We start from the raw sequence: 21,182 nt of genomic DNA on the forward strand, positions 1-21,182 counted from the left end.
CTGCAATGCATATTCTGCCAATTCTGGCCAGGTGTCTAATTTTGATGCCCAGTAATCAAATGGGAATGACGGTTGAGGGAGAACATCGATAAGGGATGAAAAATAGTTTGTAACCATACTGGACAAATGTTGTCTCCTGTCACTTTGAATTGATGCTGCAGTACCTGTCCTGTCTGCGGTCATAGCAAAATCACTCCACAACCTGGTCAGAAAACCCCTCTGGCCAACGCCACTTCTGATTTCTGCCCCTCTAACTCCTCTGGTCTGCTGGCCCCTGCAGCTCGTGTGAGAACGATCACGGGCGCTGTGTGCAGGGAATGCCAGAAGCAAACGGTCAACAAGAGTTGATTGTTTGGTTGCTAATATTAGTTCCAAGTTCTCATGTGGCATTATATTTTGCAATTTGCCTTTATAGCGAGGATCAAGGAGGCAGGCCAACCAGTAATCGTCATCATTCATCATTTTAGTTATGCGTGTGTCCTTTTTGAGGATACGTAAGGCATAATCCGCCATGTGGGCCAAAGTTCCAGTTCTCAAATCTGCGGTTGTGCTTGGTTGAGGGGCAGTTTCAGGCAAATCCACGTCACTTGTGTCCCTCCAAAAACCAGAACCCGGCCTTGCCGCGCCACCAATTTCCAGTGGCCCCGGAAAAGCTTCCTCATTAAAAATATAATCATCCCCATCATCCTCCTCGTCCTCCTCCTCCTCTTCGCCCGCTACCTCGTCCTGTACACTGCCCTGGCCAGACAATGGCTGACTGTCATCATGGCTTTCCTCTTCCTCAGCTGCAGACGCCTGATCCTTTATGTGCGTCAAACTTTGCATCAGCAGACGCATTAGGGGGATGCTCATGCTTATTATGGCGTTGTCTGCACTAACCAGCCGTGTGCATTCCTCAAAACACTGAAGGACTTGACACATGTCTTGAATCTTCGACCACTGCACACCTGACAACTCCATGTCTGCCATCCTACTGCCTGCCCGTGTATGTGTATCCTCCCACAAAAACATAACAGCCCGCCTCTGTTCACACAGTCTCTGAAGCATGTGCAGTGTTGAGTTCCACCTTGTTGCAACGTCTATGATTAGGCGATTCTGGGGAAGGTTCAAAGAACGCTGATAGGTCTGCATACGGCTGGAGTGTACGGGCGAACGGCGGATATGTGAGCAAAGTCCACGCACTTTGAGGAGCAGGTCGGATAACCCCGGATAACTTTTCAGGAAGCACTGCACCACCAGGTTTAAGGTGTGAGCCAGGCAAGGAATGTGTTTCAGTTGGGAAAGGGAGATGGCAGCCATGAAATTCCTTCCGTTATCACTCACTACCTTGCCTGCCTCAAGATCTACAGTGCCCAGCCACGACTGCGTTTCTTTCTGCAAGAACTCGGACAGAACGTCCGCGGTGTGTCTGTTGTCGCCCAAACACTTCATAGCCAATACAGCCTGCTGACGTTTGCCAGTAGCTGCCCCATAATGGGAGACCTGGTGTGCAACAGTGGCAGCTGCGGATGGAGTGGTTGTGCGACTGCGGTCTGTGGACGAGCTCTCGCTTCTGCAGGAGGACGAAGAGGAGGAGGAGGGGGTGCGAACGGCTACAGCCAATTGTTTCCTAGACCGTGGGCTAGGCAGAACTGTCCCAAACTTGCTGTCCCCTGTGGACCCTGCATCCACCACATTTACCCAGTGTGCCGTGATGGACACGTAACGTCCCTGGCCATGCCTACTGGTCCATGCATCTGTTGTCAGGTGCACCTTTGTGCTCACAGATTGCCTGAGTGCATGGACGATGCGCTCTTTAACATGCTGGTGGAGGGCTGGGATGGCTTTTCTGGAAAAAAAGTGTCGACTGGGTAGCTCGTAGCGTGGTACAGCGTAGTCCATCAGGGCTTTGAAAGCTTCGCTTTCAACTAACCGGTAGGGCATCATCTCTAACGAGATTAGTCTAGCTATGTGTGCGTTCAAACCCTGTGTACGCGGATGCGAGGCTAAGTACTTCCTTTTTCTAACCATAGTCTCATGTAGGGTGAGCTGGACTGGAGAGCTGCAGATCGTGGAACTAGCGGGGGTGCCGGTGGACATGGCAGACTGAGAGACGGTGGGAGATGGTATTGTTGCCACAGGTGCCCTAGATGCAGTGTTTCCTACTACGAAACTGGTGATTCCCTGACCCTGAAGGCTTTGGCCTGGCAAAGAAACCTGCACAGATACTGCAGGTGGTGCGGAAAATGGTGGCCCTACACTGCCGGAAGGGATGTTGCGTTGCTGACTAGCTTCATTGGCCGAGGGTGCTACAACCTTAAGGGACGTTTGGTAGTTAGTCCAGGCTTGCAAATGCATGGTGGTTAAATGTCTATGCATGCAACTTGTATTGAGACTTTTCAGATTCTGTCCTCTGCTTAAGGTAGTTGAACATTTTTGACAGATGACTTTGCGCTGATCAATTGGATGTTGTTTAAAAAAAATGCCAGACTGCACTCTTTCTAGCATCGGATACCTTTTCAGGCATTGCAGACTGAGCTTTAACCGGATGGCCACGCTGTCCTCCAACAGGTTTTAGCTTTGCCACGCGTTTTGGGCAAGATACGGGCCCGGCAGATGGAACCTGTTGCGATGTTGATGCCTGCTGCGGCCCCTCCTCCTCCGCTTCAGAACTGCTGCCGCCTGCACCCTGTTCCCCCAATGGCTGCCAATCGGGGTCAAGAACTGGGTCATCTATTACCTCTTCTTGTAGCTCGTGTGCAACTTCGTCTGTGTCACCGTGGCGGTCGGTGGTATAGCGTTCGTGATGGGGCAACATAGTCTCATCAGGGTCTGATTCTTGATCAGCACCCTGCGATGGCAATGTTGTGGTCTGAGTCAAAGGACCAGGATAGTAGTCTGGCTGTGGCTGTGCATCAGTGCACTCCATGTCAGATTCAACTTGTAATGGGCATGGACTGTTAACTGCTTCACTTTCTAAGCCAGGGATGGTATGTGTAAAGAGCTCCATGGAGTAACCCGTTGTGTCGCCTGCTGCATTCTTCTCTGTTGTTGTTTTTGCTGAAGAGGACAAGGAAGCGACTTGTCCCTGACCGTGAACATCCACTAACGACGCGCTGCTTTGACATTTACCAGTTTCACGAGAGGAGGCAAAAGAGCTAGAGGCTGAGTCAGCAAGATAAGCCAAAACTTGCTCTTGCTGCTCCGGCTTTAAAAGCGGTTTTCCTACTCCCAGAAAAGGGAGCGTTCGAGGCCTTGTGTAGCCAGACGACGAACCTGGCTCCACAGCTCCAGACTTAGGTGCAATATTTTTTTTCCCACGACCAGCTGATGCTCCACCACTACCACTACCCTCATTACCAGCTGACAATGAACGCCCCCGGCCACGACCTCTTCCACCAGACTTCCTCATTGTTTTAAAAACGTTAACAAACGAACGGTATTTGTTGCTGTCACACAACTTACACGGTGAGCTATAACTTCAGTATGATTTAGCTACCCCTTTACAGGTGGGTGAGACCACAACGAAAATCAGCCACAATGTTACACACTCTGTTGTTGTTGGCAACAAATGAGATGGCACACACGCAGGACTGTCACTGAAGCGCAAATGTAAATATTTATCTCCCACTGATTTGTGTTTGTTTTTTTTAAAAGGGAGACTTCAGAAAAAAAAAAAAATTAAAAAAAAATTATTTTTTACAGAAGAATTTATAAAACAAATAAAATGAAATGATTGTTTCAGGGAGAATTTAGGAAAAAAAAAAAAAAGGCTTTGTAGGGCCCACTGAGTGAGAGAGGACGCACACAGGAGTCAGGAGTGGCACACAAGCCCAGAGGCCAATATTTATCTCCCACTGATTGATGTAGTGATTTTTTCAGGTAGATTTTGGAACCCAAATCAAGCTAAAAAAAATAATAGGCTTTCTATGGCCCACAATTGGGGAGAGAGAGAGAGATGGCACACCCAGGAGTCAAGACTGGCACACAAGCAGAAGGGGCAATATGAATCTCCCACAGATTTTTTTTTTTTTTCAGGGAGACTTGAGAGAAAAAAAAAATACCAAAAAAATGATTTTTTTCAGGAATAATTTAGAAACCAAAGAAAATAAAATGATTGTTTCAGGGAGAATTTAGAAAACAAATAAAACAAAAAATAGGCTTTCTAGGGCCCACTGAGTGACAGATGACGCACACAGGAGTCAGGAGTGGCACACAAGCCCAGAGGCCAATATTAATCTCCCACTGATTGATTTAGTGTTTTTTTTCAGGTAGATTTTGGAACCCAAATCAAGCAAAAAAATTAATAGGCTTTCTATGGCCCACAATTGGGGAGAGAGAGAGAGATGGCACACCCAGGAGTCAAGACTGGCACACAAGCAGAAGGGGCAATATGAATCTCCCACAGATTTTTTTTTTTTTTTTTTTTTTTTCAGGGAGACTTGAGAGAAAAAAAAATACCAAAAAAATGATTTTTTTTCAGGAATAATTTAGAAACCAAAGAAAATAAAATGATTGTTTCAGGGAGAATTTAGAAAACAAATAAAACAAAAAATAGGCTTTCTAGGGCCCACTGAGTGACAGATGACGCACACAGGAGTCAGGAGTGGCACACAAGCCCAGAGGCCAATATTAATCTCCCACTGATTGATTTAGTGATTTTTTTCGGTAGATTTTGGAACCCAAATCAAGCAAAAAAATTAATAGGCTTTCTATGGCCCACAATTGGGGAGAGAGAGAGAGATGGCACACCCAGGAGTCAAGACTGGCACACAAGCAGAAGGGGCAATATGAATCTCCCACAGATTTTTTTTTTTTTTTTTTTTTTTTCAGGGAGACTTGAGAGAAAAAAAAATACCAAAAAAATGATTTTTTTCAGGAATAATTTAGAAACCAAAGAAAATAAAATGATTGTTTCAGGGAGAATTTAGAAAACAAATAAAACAAAAAATAGGCTTTCTAGGGCCCACTGAGTGACAGATGACGCACACAGGAGTCAGGAGTGGCACACAAGCCCAGAGGCCAATATTAATCTCCCACTGATTGATTTAGTGATTTTTTTCGGTAGATTTTGGAACCCAAATCAAGCAAAAAAATTAATAGGCTTTCTATGGCCCACAATTGGGGAGAGAGAGAGAGATGGCACACCCAGGAGTCAAGACTGGCACACAAGCAGAAGGGGCAATATGAATCTCCCACAGATTTTTTTTTTTTTTTTTTTTTTTTCAGGGAGACTTGAGAGAAAAAAAAATACCAAAAAAATGATTTTTTTCAGGAATAATTTAGAAACCAAAGAAAATAAAATGATTGTTTCAGGGAGAATTTAGAAAACAAATAAAACAAAAAATAGGCTTTCTAGGGCCCACTGAGTGACAGATGACGCACACAGGAGTCAGGAGTGGCACACAAGCCCAGAGGCTAATATTAATCTCCCACTGATTGATTTAGTGATTTTTTTCAGGTAGATTTTGGAACCCAAATCAAGCAAAAAAATTAATAGGCTTTCTATGGCCCACAATTTGGGAGAGAGAGAGAGATGGCACACCCAGGAGTCAAGACTGGCACACAAGCAGAAGGGGCAATATGAATCTCCCACAGATTTTTTTTTTTTTTTTTTTTCAGGGAGACTTGAGAGAGAAAAAAAATACAAAAAAAATGATTTTTTTCAGGAATAATTTAGAAACCAAAGAAAATAAAATGATTGTTTCAGGGAGAATTTAGAAAACAAATAAAACAAAAAATAGGCTTTCTAGGGCCCACTGAGTGACAGATGACGCACACAGGAGTCAGGAGTGGCACACAAGCCCAGAGGCCAATATTAATCTCCCATTTTTTTTTTTTCCAGGGAAAATTTATAAACCCAATAAAAAAAATAATAATAAATAGGCTTTCTATGGCCCACTATCTGAGAGAGAGAGATGGCACGCTTAGGACTGGCACACAAGCCCAAAGCCCAATATTAATCTCCCACTGATTGATTTAATGATTTTTTCAGGTAGAATTTAGAACCCAAATCAAGCAAAAAAATTAATAGGCTTTCTATGGCCCACTGAGTGAGAGATGGCACACACAGGAGTAAGGAGTGGCACACAAGCCCTGAGGCCAATATTTTTCTCCCACTGATTGATTGATTGATTTTTTCAGGTAGAATTATGAACCCAAATCAACCCAAAAAATAAATAGGCTTTCTATGGCCCACTATTTGTGAGATTGATGGCACGCTCAGGACTGGCACACAAGCCCAGAGGCCAATATTAATCTCCCACTTTTTTTTTTTTTCCAGGGAAAATTTATAAACCCAATACAAAAAATAATAATAAATAGGCTTTCTATGGCCCACTATCTGAGAGAGAGAGATGGCACGCTTAGGACTGGCACACAAGCCCAAAGGCCAATACTAATCTCCCACTGATTGATTGATTGATTTTTTAAGGTAGAATTATGAACCCAAATCAACCAAAAAAATAAATAGGCTTTCTATGGCCCACTATTTGTGAGAGAGATGGCACGCTCAGGACTGGCACACAAGCCCAGAGGCCAATATTAATCTCCCACTTTTTTTTTTTTCCAGGGAAAATTTATAAACCCAATAAAAAAAATAATAATAAATAGGCTTTCTATGGCCCACTATCTGAGAGAGAGAGAGATGGCACGCTTAGGACTGGCACACAAGCCCAAAGGCCAATACTAATCTCCCACTGATTGATTGATTGATTTTTTAAGGTAGAATTATGAACCCAAATCAACCAAAAAAATAAATAGGCTTTCTATGGCCCACTATTTGTGAGAGAGATGGCACGCTCAGGACTGGCACACAAGCCCAGAGGCCAATATTAATCTCCCACTTTTTTTTTTTTCCAGGGAAAATTTATAAACCCAATAAAATAATAAAAAAATAGGCTTTCTATGGCCCACTATCTGAGAGAGAGAGAGATGGCACGCTTAGGACTGGCACACAAGCCCAAAGGCCAATATTAATCTCCCACTGATTGATTTATTGATTTTTTCAGGTAGAATTTAGAACCCAAATCAAGCAAAAAAATTAATAGGCTTTCTATGGCCCACTGAGTGAGAGATGGCACACACAGGAGTAAGGAGTGGCACACAAGCCCTGAGGCCAATATTTTTCTCCCACTGATTGATGTTGTGATTTTTTCTGGTAGATTTTGGAACCCAAATCAAGCAAAAAAATAAATAGGCTTTCTATGGCCCACTGAGTGAGAGATGACACAGACAGAGATGGCACTCTAGCAGAAATGTCAATCTTAATCTCCCACCAAAAAAAAAAAAAAAAAAAAGGAACTGTCCTTCAATTACTATCTCCCTGCAGTAATCTCAGCCAGGTATGGCAGGCAGCAATAAGGAGTGGACTGATGCACAAATTAAATAAAAAGTGTGGACAAACAAACAAGATAGCTGTGCAGAAAGGAAGGAACAAGAGGATTTGTGCTTTGAAAAAAGCAGTTGGTTTGCACAGCGGCGTACACACAGCAATGCAGCTATCAGGGAGCCTTCTAGGGCAGCCCAATGAGCTACAGCGCTGAGGAAAAAAAAAAAAAAAAGGAGCTTCCACTGTCCCTGCACACTGAAGGTGGTGTTGGGCAGTGGAAATCGCTACAGCACAAGCGGTTTTGTGGTTAATGGACCCTGCCTAACGCTATCCCTGCTTCTGACGAAGCGGCAGCAACCTCTCCCTAAGCTCAGATCAGCAGCAGTAACATGGCGGTCGGCGGGAACTCCCCTTTATAGCCCCTGTGACGCCGCAGACAGCAAGCCAATCACTGCAATGCCCTTCTCTAAGATGGTGGGGACCAGGACCTATGTCATCACGCTGCCTACACTCTGCGTTTACCTTCATTGGCTGAGAAATGGCGCTTTTCGCGTCATTGAAACGCGACTTTGGCGCGAAAGTCGCGTACCGCATGGCCGACCACGCACAGGGGTCGGATCGGGTTTCATGAAACTCGACTTCGCCAAAAGTCGGCGACTTTTGAAAATGTTCGACCCGTTTCGCTCAACCCTATGCTCTACCTATCACTCCACTCATTATGAATACCACTGCTGGGAATAGTCGAAAACTGTACTTTCTATGTCAGTCCCTTTCAAAACAGGGAATTTTTCCGGGCCACTGGGTGTCACAGCAGTCAGATTCCCAGTGATCTGCAAGTTGTCCCCAGCTATCTACAAAACTTGCTATGTATGATCACTTTAAGGCCCTCTTCACACAACCTGGTGACTCATGTACTGGAAAAAACAGTAATGGTGAGAACCTTGGTCTGTGTCCGTGTGCCACACATATGTAGGAATGTGGCATCTGTGTGACATCCGTGTATTCATTTGCTGTTTGTGTGTCACATCCGTGTGCATACATGTGTCATCTATGTGCCCATGTGACACATACCGGCACCTGGGAGAAGCAGTACAGTTAGCTGTTCCCATGGCTCCGGGTGCTGAAGGCAGCTCTTATCAGCTTTACATCATGTGTTACACACTTTTAGAATAAGTTCTGAATAAATTTATTGATTTTACTAGCATCTTCTCTCTCACTTCATTTTTTTCTTATGGCACCCAACATTTGAAAATGTGTCTATATCTTATCATTGTCGCCTGGTCTCCCTGAGATCACCGCAACCAGGCAAAAATGATGGGAGTTGTATACAACACCCGCTGTGTACGTCATGTTTAAAAAAATAAGTTTTTTCAAAAATGGCATGGGCTCCCCATTTTTTAACCCAGCAGAGGGAAAGCTGACCTCTGGGGGTTGATGTTAATATTCTACTAACAGAGCCAATAGCCATAAAAGTTCACAGGCTATTGATATCAGCTCACAGGTGTTTGTTTAGCCATTACTGGTTATTATAGGGGAGGCCCCCCAAAACCTTGATGTGGGGGCCCCCTTTTAATCAAAAACAAGCAAAGGCTAAACTGACAGCTGTAGGCTGATATTAATAGCTTGGAAAGCGACATGGATATTGGCCCTCCCCCAGATTAAAAACATCAGCTCTTAGCTGTCCCAGAAATGGCACATCCATAAGATGTGCCAATTCTGGCTCTAAGCCTCACTCTTACCACTTGCCCTGTGGCAGTGGCAAGTGGGGTAATAGGGTTGGGGTTGATGTCAGCTTTGTAATGTCAGCTGACATCAAGCCCAGGGGTTAGTAACAGAGAGGTGTCTATAAGATGCCTCCATTTACTAACATCATAGTAAGTTTTGAAATAAACGCACGGCAAGAATAAAATTAAAATCCTTATTAAAAATATAAAAAGACCATAATCCTCATCAGTTCAGTGATAATCCATTTGTTCTGCAGCATAACCCATCTCTACTTTATCTGGATACCAGGCTGAGCAGTGGTATGATGCGCCCCTTCAGCCTAGCATCCAAGAGATGCTGACCAGAGTATCAGAGCGCAACTTCAGTGACCTGTTCTAATGTAATCGCTGGTCACTGAAGCTACGGTTCCCATGGGTAGCTCATTATGAGCGGACCGATGAACTTCGGTGAGCTCAATGAGATCACCGCTAGTACTGTGAGAAATTACTCTGCTAGCAGTGATGAAAGGAAGGTTACCCCAGTTCATCAGCCAGTTCACACAGAACTGAGCATGGGAACAGCTGACAGTGGCCAGCTATAACCTCTATGACGTTAACGCTTGTCACAAGCTGCATCACAAGCTCAGCTCAGCGACCCCAGGATTCATGACTGAGTAGTCACATCATGCCACTGCTCAGCCATGTAATCCAAATGTAACAGAGATGGATTAGAGCGTGGGACAAATGAATTATCATTGGACAGATGAGGAATATGTTTTTGTATTATTTAATTTTTACACTAATAAATGGAAAAAAGAGGGTGGGGTCTGTTTCTTTCAATTAAAGGACTTTTTTCTTGCTGTGTCTTTTTTTACAATATGACTATGGGGTTAGTAAAGGAGGCGTCTTATATACGCCTCTCCATTACTAACCCCTGGGCTTGATGTCAGCTGACAATACAAAGCTGACATTAACCCCAACCCTATAACCCCTATTGCCACTGCACCAGGGTAAGTGGGAAGAGCAAGGCTAAGTGAAAAATTTGGGATATTTTATTGATGTTGGTAGCCTGGGTGGGGGTCAATATCCCTGTCCCCTTCCCAGGCTTTTACTATCAACACAGAGATGTCTATTAAGTCTTTGCTGATTGGAATTTTTAGGGGGAACCTACCGTACATCATTTTTTTATCTTGGGTCCCCCGTAAAACTAACCAGTAAAGGCTAAGTAAACAGCTGTGAGCTCTTATTAATAAGCTGGGAACCTTTTGAGTTATTGTCCCCTTTCCCAAATTAGTAACATCAGCTTTCCATCTGCTGGTTATCAAAATTACGCTGGACCTCACAACAAATTTTTTATTTAATTCTTAATTTTGCACATGGTGCACACAGCAGGTGCTGAATACACCTCCCATCATTGTTGCCTGGTCGTGCTGAGCTCAGGGAGACTAGGCGACAATGATCAGAGCTGTCTTCAGCAGCCAGCGCATGGCAACAGCGCAAACTGTACTGCTTTTTCCCAGGCACTACTACGTGTCACTTGTCACCCATGAGTCATCTGTGTGCACTTTTGCTACATGCATTTTTTCCGTGCAGCGCAAGAAAAAGGACTTTTCTGTTTATCACACGGACACATGGTCCGTGTAAAAAACCTGACAAATACGCACTACCATTGAATGCAATAAGTGTACGTGTGTCCGTATTTGCAGTCCTTAAAAAAAAAAAAAAAGGACCACATACAAACCCAAAAAATGGACATGTGAAGGGGGCCTAAGAGAAATCTCTAACCTCACACTGCAAACTAGGGAAGGCTTAGCTATTCGTTTTTTTAGCCACTTTAATTGGATACAAATGTATGTAATGAGCTCATCCTAGTAGTGACTGCCGATGCACATAACCGTATCACTTAATTCTAAACCTATTAATACAGATGCAAATTATATATACTTTTTGCTTATTATTACATAATAAAGCATTTTATTAAAAAAGTGTTTTTGAAGGGGATGGGTTATAATTAAGGCTTGGTTCACTTTTATGCAGTGCACGTCACTGGTTGTATATGCCTGAATTGCAAAAACCTGTATTCAGACATACTTGGCAGTGTATCTAAAGACCAAAATCGCAAGACATAATGAAATAAATGTTGTTTTGACTATGTTCTGTCCGGTTTATGTTGTGTTTGTTTTTTGGAAGTCTAGAAAAACGTAGCTGACACGTGAAAGACTTACATTTTTTAATAATTTTTCTTTATGGGAGACATATTAAAATGTTTTGAAATATACTGTTCTATGTCTAATGTCTGCACCATTAAATACTGTATATGATATTAAACGGAATCTGTTACCCCCTGGGACGCTTTTAAGCTATTATTATGAGCATACAGGTATTAGAATGGCTAATATAGTCTTACCTGTTTGCCTCATAGCTGCAGTGTAGTTGTTGAAAAATTGCATTTTAATCTGCTATGTTAATGAATGTGGGTTTACGGTGCCACAACTGCAGGTCAAAGGGCAGTGGGAGGGGGGTGGTATGATAATGAAATCAGGAGGCAGAGATTTCTTCCAGGCACCTCACACCCAGAAATCATTAACATAAAAGATTAAAACAATTTCTCAACAACTGCATGCCGCTATGAGGCATACAGGTAAGACTATTTTAACCATTCTACTATCTATATGCCCTGTGATGGTGTAGTAGTGCCGTACGCAGTGAAGAGGCAGTGACCCACCAAGTTCATATACAAAAGTCTCTTTACTGTGTTACTTCACACATAAAGGTGCATAGTATTTTATAGTACACGTCAACAAAGTTCAATACACACAGTTGCATCTCGTCACAGTGCCCGTTTCATGGCACTACACATCATACGGCTTTTAGATTGCAGTCCCTAAACACGCAAGACCTCTCCTTGTCCAGTATCCGTGGGGCGACCGCACGCCATATTACAGTCTCCAAACACCACTTCACATGTTGCAGACACTACATACGCCAGTCCTCCTCTGACTAGTTCCCGTGGTTGTCCTGCACCGCTGTATCACAGACTCTTTACTCACACAGCCATACACAGCCCAGGATAGCCTTCAGATAGCAGCCGTGCACCATATCAACCTGTTTGCAATCGTTACACATGCTAGTCCTCTTTTGGGCACAGGACATGCATCTCCGGACACAGGACTGTCCACATCCGAGACCAGTTACCATGGACGACTTGCATCGCTGTGTACGCTGCGAGTGCCAGGCTATTCAGCTGCCATAGTTGCTGGCTCCACTGGCCTATGCTGCTTCATACACACAGCCAGCGCTCTGCAGGCCTCTGCTCTGCACAACAGCACACACCAAACTGACACTGATGTTGCGCCTGACACCTGCCACACCCATACCCCTTACTGCAGGGTTTTTAACAAACAAACCTGTGGCTTTCATCCACATGGAAAACCCGGACCGGAAATCAGTGACTGCCATGCACACCTATGGACTTCATCCGTCTCCATGCACAACCTGGGGAGAACACACAGCGACCCCTACCTGTGACACGAGTCACTGCCTCACAGCCTATAGTAATAAGCGTCCCAGGGGGTGACAGATTCCCTTTAACCTTCTGCAGAGATGTGTCCTGACCACTGAATGACTATTTTTAATCTGTTTTCATGTATATCTTTTGCCTAAATACAGATAATACTATTTATATTTTTCTACATTTTGGTTCTGTGAGCACTTTTTTCTATTGTAGGATGTATTAAAAGTTAGCTGAGAATTAAACAGTGTACATTTTCTGTCTGAGATAACATATAATCTTAGTATAAAAGCATCTATAATGTAGATGATGTATAAGTTAAAATTTAGACAGATGTAGTTCGACGTATTGCACAAACTTTTATACATTTTTTACATATACATTTTTTACATAAACATTATACATTTTTTACATATACAATGGGGAAAATAAGTATTTGATTTTGCAAGTTTTCCCACCTACATAGAATGGAGATGTCTGTAATTGTAGGTACACTTCAACTGTGAGATACAGAATCTTTAAAAAAATCCAGAAAATCACACTGTATGATTTTTGTATAATTATTTTGCATTTTATTGCATGAAAAAAGTATTTGATACAATAGAAAAACAGAACTTAATATTTGGTACAGAAATTTTTGTTTGCAATTACAGAGGTCAGACATTTCCTGTAGTTCTTGACCAAGTTTGCACATAGTGCAGCAGGGATTTTGGCCCACTCTTCCATACAGATCTTTGAGGTTTCGGGGCTGTCGCTGGGCAACATTGAGTTTCAGCTCCTTTCAAAGATTTTCTATTGGGTTCAGGTCTGGAGACTGGCTAGGCCACTCTGGGACCTTGAAATGATTCTTACGGAGCCACTCCTTAGTTGCCCTGGCTGTGTTTTTCGGGTCATTGTCGTGCTGGAAGACCCAGCCATGACCCATCTTCAGTTCTCTTTCTGAGGGAGGACCAAGGAAGATTGACCTTCATCTTGTATTTCTTCCATTTTCTAATAATTGTGCCAACAGTTGTTTGCTTCTCACCAAGCTGCCAATTGTCCTGCAGCCCATCCAAGCTTTGTGTAGGTCTACAATTTTGTCCCTGGTAGCCTTAGACAGCTCTTTGGTCTTAGCCATGGTGGAGAGGTTGAAGCGTGATTGATTGTGTGGACAGGTGTCTTTTATACAGGTAACAAGTTCAAATAGGTGCACTTTAATACAGGTAATGAGCACAGAGTAGGAGGGCTTCTTAAAGAAAAAGTAACAAGTTTGTGAGAGCAAGAATTCTTGCTGGTTAGTAAGTGATCAGATAGTTATTTCATGCAATAGAATGCAACTTAATTATTAAAAAATCATACAATGTGATTTTCTGTGGGGGTTTTTTGTTTTGTTTTGTTTTGTTTTTTGTTTTTTTAAGATTCTCTCTGTCATAGTTGAAGTGTACATACAATTAAAATTACAGACCTCTCCATTATTTGTAGGTGGGAAAACTTGAAAAGTCGTCAGTCTATCAAATACTTATTTTCCCCATTGCACGTCCCACTCATACATCATACGTTTGTAGACATACAAATGTGAACCAAGCCTAATAGACATATTTTTTGTAGAACTTTTTATTACTTTTCTTATAGAATCTCATGCATTGTCATGAAAGTCAAAAACATTATTATGAATCTATTTCACTTCACATTAGACCACACTTCCAAATTGTGCTGTTGAATGCACCAGAAGAGAAATCCAAACAAAGCCAGGTACTTTGAAAGATGAGGAAGAGTCTGATGGTGCTCTAAATCGAAATATGGAAAGTTTTGGGCAGACATGCTTTTGTCTTATGTCTAATGTGGAGAAAATGGAAGACAAGAATTCAGTGAAAAATAAAGCAGTTTCACATGTAAGTACATTTACAGAGTGCACGTAGTATGAATTCTAAAAAAAAAAAACTATAACTGCAAAATTATGAAACTTTCCAAATTGACTTCATAAAAGACTACTACTGATGATCTATATCTGATAGACTTTAGCACATTTAAAGGAACCTGTCACCTGCAGAAACGCTATTTACTTGCACATATAGTGGTTAGTGGCCGGCTGCAGGTAAATAGCATTAGTAATATTAGACTAGTTTACTCTAGGAGTGGCTGCAGAGAGGAAATTAAGTTATATTCTCCCTGCAGCCACTCATTTCCAGTCATCAGGGCAGAACAAGGGGCAGTAAAACTCTGCTCACTACAGAGGGAGGGACATTAATGCGCTTGTGTAGTAAATGGTGACTGTATCGGCTCCCTGCCTGTTCCTGGAAGTGAGCAGCTGCGAGAAGAATAATTTTATATTCATCCTGTAGCTGCTGTTCCAGTTACACTGCCTAACATGTTGCAAAACCTATTTACTTGCAAAGTAACAAAACAGAATGTCTGAAAGTAAGGAGCTTTTTTGTAGATGACCGATTCCCTTTAAAGGGGGTCTTTCACCAAATTCATCATGTTGAATTGGACACACAATGCAATAATGGCTGCAGATCAGAATAAAATGTTGTTTTTCTGTTTTTTTATTTTGCTTCTCCATTGCACAAATATTAGGAATCAAAGTATTTGTCAACTAAGGAGTTAACTTTTGTTACTTTAAAAATGGGTGTTATCAGAGTTTTTTCATGGGGGGAGGTGGGGCGTGTACTTCTCCCAGTATGATGCTGACCAATCATAAGCAGGCAACTACACTCAAAGGAAGGAAGCTTAGAACAGATTTCTCAGGGTATGAAATGTATGTTAGACCACCCTGATCTCCTGGCCGAACCTCCTCTATGGTCAGAAAGTGCAGCTGAGTTTACATGTGTCACATTAAAAACCCTAGCTCCTCTCCTCTCATAGCACTGTCAGCTCTGCTGTACTCCTCTTCTCCACACTGCCTGAGTAACACCAATGATTGTTATGCTCACAGCATCTTGTAATCCCTCATCAGTGAGAGAAGAGCAGGCTGTCATTACATCTCACACAGGAGTAGTCCAGAACATGCAGGTTAATGTCTGAGTATAGCCTGCCTTGCCTTGCTTATATATTGACCTTTCCTGAAAGGTGAAAGTCATCCGCGCTCTACTCCCAGCACTTTCTAATCATGTAAAGGGTTATACCAAGAAATCAGGGCTGTATAATTATATTTCACCCATTGAAATCCTGCTCTAAACCATTGTGGAGGTGTGTTCTTTCTTCAGTGTGTTGCTGCCTTCTTATAAATAGTCAATGTCAAACAAGGAGAAGCTGTACACGCCCCAAGTGAAACCTGTCTGATAACACCCACTTACACTTAACATAAGTTAACTCATTAGGTGCCAAATAATTTGACTGCTAATGTCTCTGCAAAGGAGAGACAAAAAAACTAAAGTTTTATTACATCATATGCCCAATTTAACACGAAAATTGAAAAGTCTATTTAATGTAGTTAATTAATGTATGACCTTTTTATTGAATTAATGTTTCATAATATATATCAAGTTCTTCCTACCTAAAAAATGAGGCATAACTAAGCCATATTATCTTATGCCCTAGGATCATTTAGACTCCTGCGTCTAGTTATACACCTCATTCCAAATTATCATGCAAATGCTATTTTTCTCTGATTTTTTTTTAAATAGTCAATGAAAATGAGTCAATATAAGGTTCAAATCATCAGTTGTTAGAGAATAAATCAAATTTTATTGGGCAAGTCTTCCAACAATAACAGTATTTGTTTTCAAAACTAAAAAAAACTCAAGGTGCAATGTATCACATTATTATGCACAACAGAGTTTCCAAATATTTTATAGATTGTACAGAACGCAAAATGATCATTTTTTGAATTTGCAGCATTAAAAGGTCACATTTACTGAAATCAAAAGCTTTTTCAAACAAAAGCGTCCTAACAGGCCAAGTTACATGTTCACATAGGATCCCTTCTTTCACATCACCTTCACAATCCTTGCATCCAGCTAACTTGGGAGTTTTTGGAGAGTTTCTGCTTGTATTTCTTTGCAGGGTGTCAGAATAGCCTCCCAGAGCAGCTGTTTTGATGTGAACTGCCTCCCACCCTCATAGATCTTTTGCTTGAGGATTCTCCAAAGGTTCTCAATTGAGTTGAGGTCAAGGGAAGATGGTGGCCACGCCATGCATTTCTCTCCTTTTATGCCCATAGCAGCCAATGGCTCAGCATGAGATGGTGCATTTTCTTCCATGAAGATGATTTTGATATGGATGACACAATATTTCTTCTGCACCATGTAAGAAAGTGGTCAGTCAGAAATTCTATATACTTTACCAAGGTCATTTTCATACCTTCAGGAACACCAAAGGGGCCTACCAGCACTCTCTCCATGATTCCAGTCCAATACATGATTCTCCCACTTCCTTGCTGATGTCACAGCCACCAGTCTTCCACTATGCCATCCATCTGGACCATCCAGGGTTGCACAGCACTTATCAGTAAACAAGGCTGTTTTTTAGTCTCTCTTTCTTTCTCTCTTTTCCGTTCTCTTTCTTTCTCTCTCGCTTTCTCTCTCTCATATTTATACCTTCAGGGACAATAAAGGGGCCAACCAGCACTCTCTCCATGATTCCAGCCCAATACATGATTCTCTCACCTCCTTGCTGATGTTGCAGCCATCCACCAGTCTTCCAATACTCTATCCATCTGGACCAACCAGTGTTGCATAGCACTTATCAGTAAACGAGACTGTTTTAAAACTAGTATTTCTTTCTCTGTGTCTCTATCTCTCTTTCATACCTTATCAAATACCTTATCAAGCCATTGCACTATTTGACACTATTTAGCGTCTAACATCATCAGTCCATGCCCCCATCAAACGTATGAAGATGGGGGTGGGGAGGAGACACCGGTGGCACATGTCAGAAACCTGGTACCTGCCGACCAGAGCATGCGCACACCACAGTTTACATAGTTACAGATTACCACAAACAAGTCTGATCTCTCAGGCATATTCCATTTGTTTGTTTTTTTCAATTTCTCTTAAATATACCAATACCTCTACATGGCCAGTCCATTCCTCCATTACAGCATTTGAATTGACATATAAATGTTCACCGATACCCCCAATCTTCTAATAATAAGCCAAAAAACAGATCATAAACACACCTAAAGACATGACGCTTTTCAAGAAGACTAGTCTTTATTTATATTCGTTATTTAAAATTACCGTATATACTCGAGTATAAGCCGAGATTTTCAGCCCAAATTTTTGGGCTGAAAGTGCCCCTCTCGGCTTATACTCGAGTCAAGGTGGGTGGCAGGGTCGGTGGGTGAGGGGGTGAGGGCGCTGAGGCATACTTACCTGCTTCCAGCGATCCTGGCGCTCCCCCTGTAGTCCCACGGTCTTCGGTGCTGCAGCTCTTCCTCTATCAGCGGTCACGTGTGACCGCTCATTAGAGAAATGAATAATAATAATAATCTTTATATAGCGCCAACATATTCCGCAGCGCTTTACAGTTTAACAGTTTCAAACACAAAAGTCATAAGTAACAACGTTAACAATACAATAATTAAAGCGAAATAAGCCGCCCCTGCTCGTGAGAGCTTACAATCTACAATGAGGTGGGGGAGATACAAAGTACAGGTGTGTATTTACAATGATGTATTTACAATCATGGTCCAGCCATCTTCAGGAGTTGGGGGATAGATGGGGATAGTGAATGGGCTACACACACACAAACATAACATAACTTTGATTAGTGAACGTGATAGGCCGCTCTGAACAAATGTGTTTTGAGTGAGCGCCTAAAACTATGCAAATTATGGATGGTCCTAATGTCTTGGGGTAGAGCATTCCAGAGGATTGGCGCAGCACGGGAGAAGTCTTGGAGTCGGGAGTGGGAGTGGGGTGGAGCCGCCTATTCATTTCTCTAATCAGCGGTAACGGTGACCGCTGATAGAGGAAGAAGCTGCGGCACCGAAGACCAGCTGTGTGGGGGAAGGAGCCAGACGCCAGGACCAGGTAAGTATCGCATAGTCACCTGTCCATGTTCCAGCCGCCGGGCGCCGCTCCATCTTCCCGGCGTCTATCTGCGCTCTGACTGTGCAGGTCAGAGGGCGCGATGACGCATATAGTGTGCGCGGCGCCCTCTGCTTGATAAGTCAGAGCGGAGAGACGCCGGGACGGGACGCCGGGAGCTGCAAGCAAGAGAGGTGAGTATGTGTTTTTTTGTTTTTTTTTACTGCAGCAGCAGCAGCGACAATGGCAGAGCTTTCTATGGGGAAATATGAACGGTGCAGAGCACTATATGGCACAGCTATAGGGCAATAATGAACGGCGCAGAGCACTATATGGGGCACAGCTATGGGGAAATAATGAACGGTGCAGAGCACTATATGGGGCAGAGCTATAGGGCAATAATGAACGGCGCAGAGCACTATATGGCACAGCTATGGGGAAATAATGAACGGTGCAGAGCACTATATGGGGCAATAATGAACAGTGCAGAGCACTATATGGCACAGCTATGGGGAAATAATGAACGGTGCAGAGCACTATATGGGGCAATAATGAACAGTGCAGAGCACTATATGGCACAGCTATGGGGAAATAATGAACGGTGCAGAGCACTATATGGGGCAATAATGAACAGTGCAGAGCACTATATGGCACAGCTATGGGGAAATAATGAACGGTGCAGAGCACTACATGGCACAGCTATGGGGAAATAATGAACGGTGCAGAGCACTATATGGGGCAATGAACAGTGCAGAGCACTATATGGCACAGCTATGGGGAAATAATGAATGGTGCAGAGCACTACATGGCACAGCTATGGGGAAATAATGAACGGTGCAGAGCACTATATGGCACAGCTATGGGGAAATAATGATCTATTTTTATTATTGAAATTCACCGGTAAATGCTGCATTTCCACCCTAGGCTTATACTCGAGTCAATAAGTTTTCCCATTTTTTTGTGGCAAAATTAGGGGGGTCGGCTTATACTCGGGTCGGCGTATACTCGAGTATATACAGTATATATACACACACAAGTGAAAATAGCATATAAGTAGATAAAAACAGGGCAGTACAGATACGGATAAAGATGAGTATTCCTGGATTGTAATATGATATAATACTAGTAAGGAATAATACTAATAAACGTTGCAAATAAAAGTTGATGGTATAAACAGAGATAAGATATAAATATGATATATATCTCATTTAGTTAAATGTGATGTCACATATATGATACACAAATGCCAAAGGTAGATCTGAAGCCTCTGTCCCTCAAGTTCCCTGCACCTTTTCCTCCAGCGTGACTGACAGCCTCTATATTGTGTGACTTCAGGCAAAGGAGTCATCAGTCCAACAGGAGGCGGAAGTCTAGGCGGTGAATAGAGCTTGAGTGACAGAGGCCTCAGATCTACAATACCCATTTCTATATCAATACAAATGCTGGAACAGAGTACAGGACTGGTCATGTAAAGGTATTGCTTGACGTGTCTTGGAAAAAGGTACATGTGCATATAAATATTTTGGGGTGTGAAGACCTGCTGACTGAATCCTTGTAAGGCCTTCATACATATTTGATAGCTGTAGAAGGCTCCACCGACTCAGAAGAGTGCTCATGTGTTCTCATAGGGAGAGAGCTGCTGCCAGTCTCTTCTGGCAGAGACTTATTTACTGGAGAACAAAAGGATTAGTCATTGGAAATCCAGCGTGCTGGTTCGTTCCCTCTCCTGAAATCATCTGGAGACCGATCCTGCTGATATCGGATAGCTTGGCTACTTTATTGTAATGTGCATGGGGTCCTTTACAATTGGCTAAGTTTACATGACATAGGTAGGTGACAGAAAGGCAAATTATTTTGACTATTTATTAGACTAATTGCATTATTTGTTAGATCGTCATTTTCATAAATTCATACAATCTATAACTGTTGTGATTTCAATATGTAGTTACTTCTAGAAATTCTTTTTCAGGCTCTTTCTAGTGAGAAAAAACAAATGGTGACTAAACTTGGTGCTAAGGAATCAGCTGACAAATCTAACTACAACCTGGAGTTATTATCCAGTGATACTGAAGGATGTTCTGAAAATCAAGTGAATGTGGACACTGTTCTTTGTACTCATCAGTCACAAGGCAGTTCAATGATTGTCGATGATGAATCAGATTTTATTGTGCTCAGTGAGAGTGCCCCAGAATCTCTAACGTTTCTTAATGTTGGCGCTTGTGATGAATTTCTGTGATCTATGGTGTTAGAAAGCTAATAGGAGGTTGTCAGTTCATTGAAAATTATTATTTTCCATAACTGTTCTCCATTTATCTAATATACTGTGAGCCTCCATTCCTCATCATGTTAAGCTCTTTTTGTAACTAAGAGATGACACGCTACATCCAGAGATCGGTAATTTTAACAGTGTAAATGTCAACCAGTAATACCGTATTTTCCGCTTTGTAAGATGCACTTTTATTTCCCCCAAATTGGGAAGGGGGGGGGAGGGGGAATGGGGGATGTGTCTTAAATCAGAATAGTGGAAAAAAATAGGGAAAAAGTGAAGGAATCTCTTGCTGTGGTGCTGGCGGCGGCTGCGGAGCTGGCGGGCTGGCATAAGGCAGGGTCACCGGTGGGGCAGTCTGCTGGAGCTGGGGGTGGCAGCGAAGTTTTCTCCGGTGTTCGGGCAGCACAGTGCATTGTGGCGCCATTGCACTTTTGGTATC

At 42.6% G+C, this 21,182-nt stretch overlaps 1 protein-coding gene across 6 annotated transcripts in view; it reads left to right on the forward strand.

Moving 5' to 3' along the window:
• LOC138647928 (uncharacterized) overlaps nucleotides 1–20,989 on the forward strand; it is a 223,022-nt gene extending 202,033 nt beyond the window's left edge. For 4 of the 6 annotated variants that reach the window (XM_069737304.1, XM_069737302.1, XM_069737303.1 and 1 more), the window contains 2 exons: nucleotides 14,197–14,394; nucleotides 20,444–20,940. In XM_069737304.1, the coding sequence (XP_069593405.1) occupies nucleotides 14,197–14,394; nucleotides 20,444–20,710 (465 nt within the window). In that variant the 3' untranslated portion in view covers nucleotides 20,711–20,940. Of the gene's footprint in view, nucleotides 1–14,196; nucleotides 14,395–20,443 lie in introns of all 6 variants that reach the window. The other 2 variants (XM_069737300.1, XM_069737301.1) reach the window with 2 other exon arrangements.
• Nucleotides 20,990–21,182: the final 193 nt, after the last annotated feature.

Source organism: Ranitomeya imitator, chromosome 8 (genome assembly GCF_032444005.1).
Source record: "Ranitomeya imitator isolate aRanImi1 chromosome 8, aRanImi1.pri, whole genome shotgun sequence".
Taxonomy (NCBI): domain Eukaryota; kingdom Metazoa; phylum Chordata; class Amphibia; order Anura; family Dendrobatidae; genus Ranitomeya; species Ranitomeya imitator.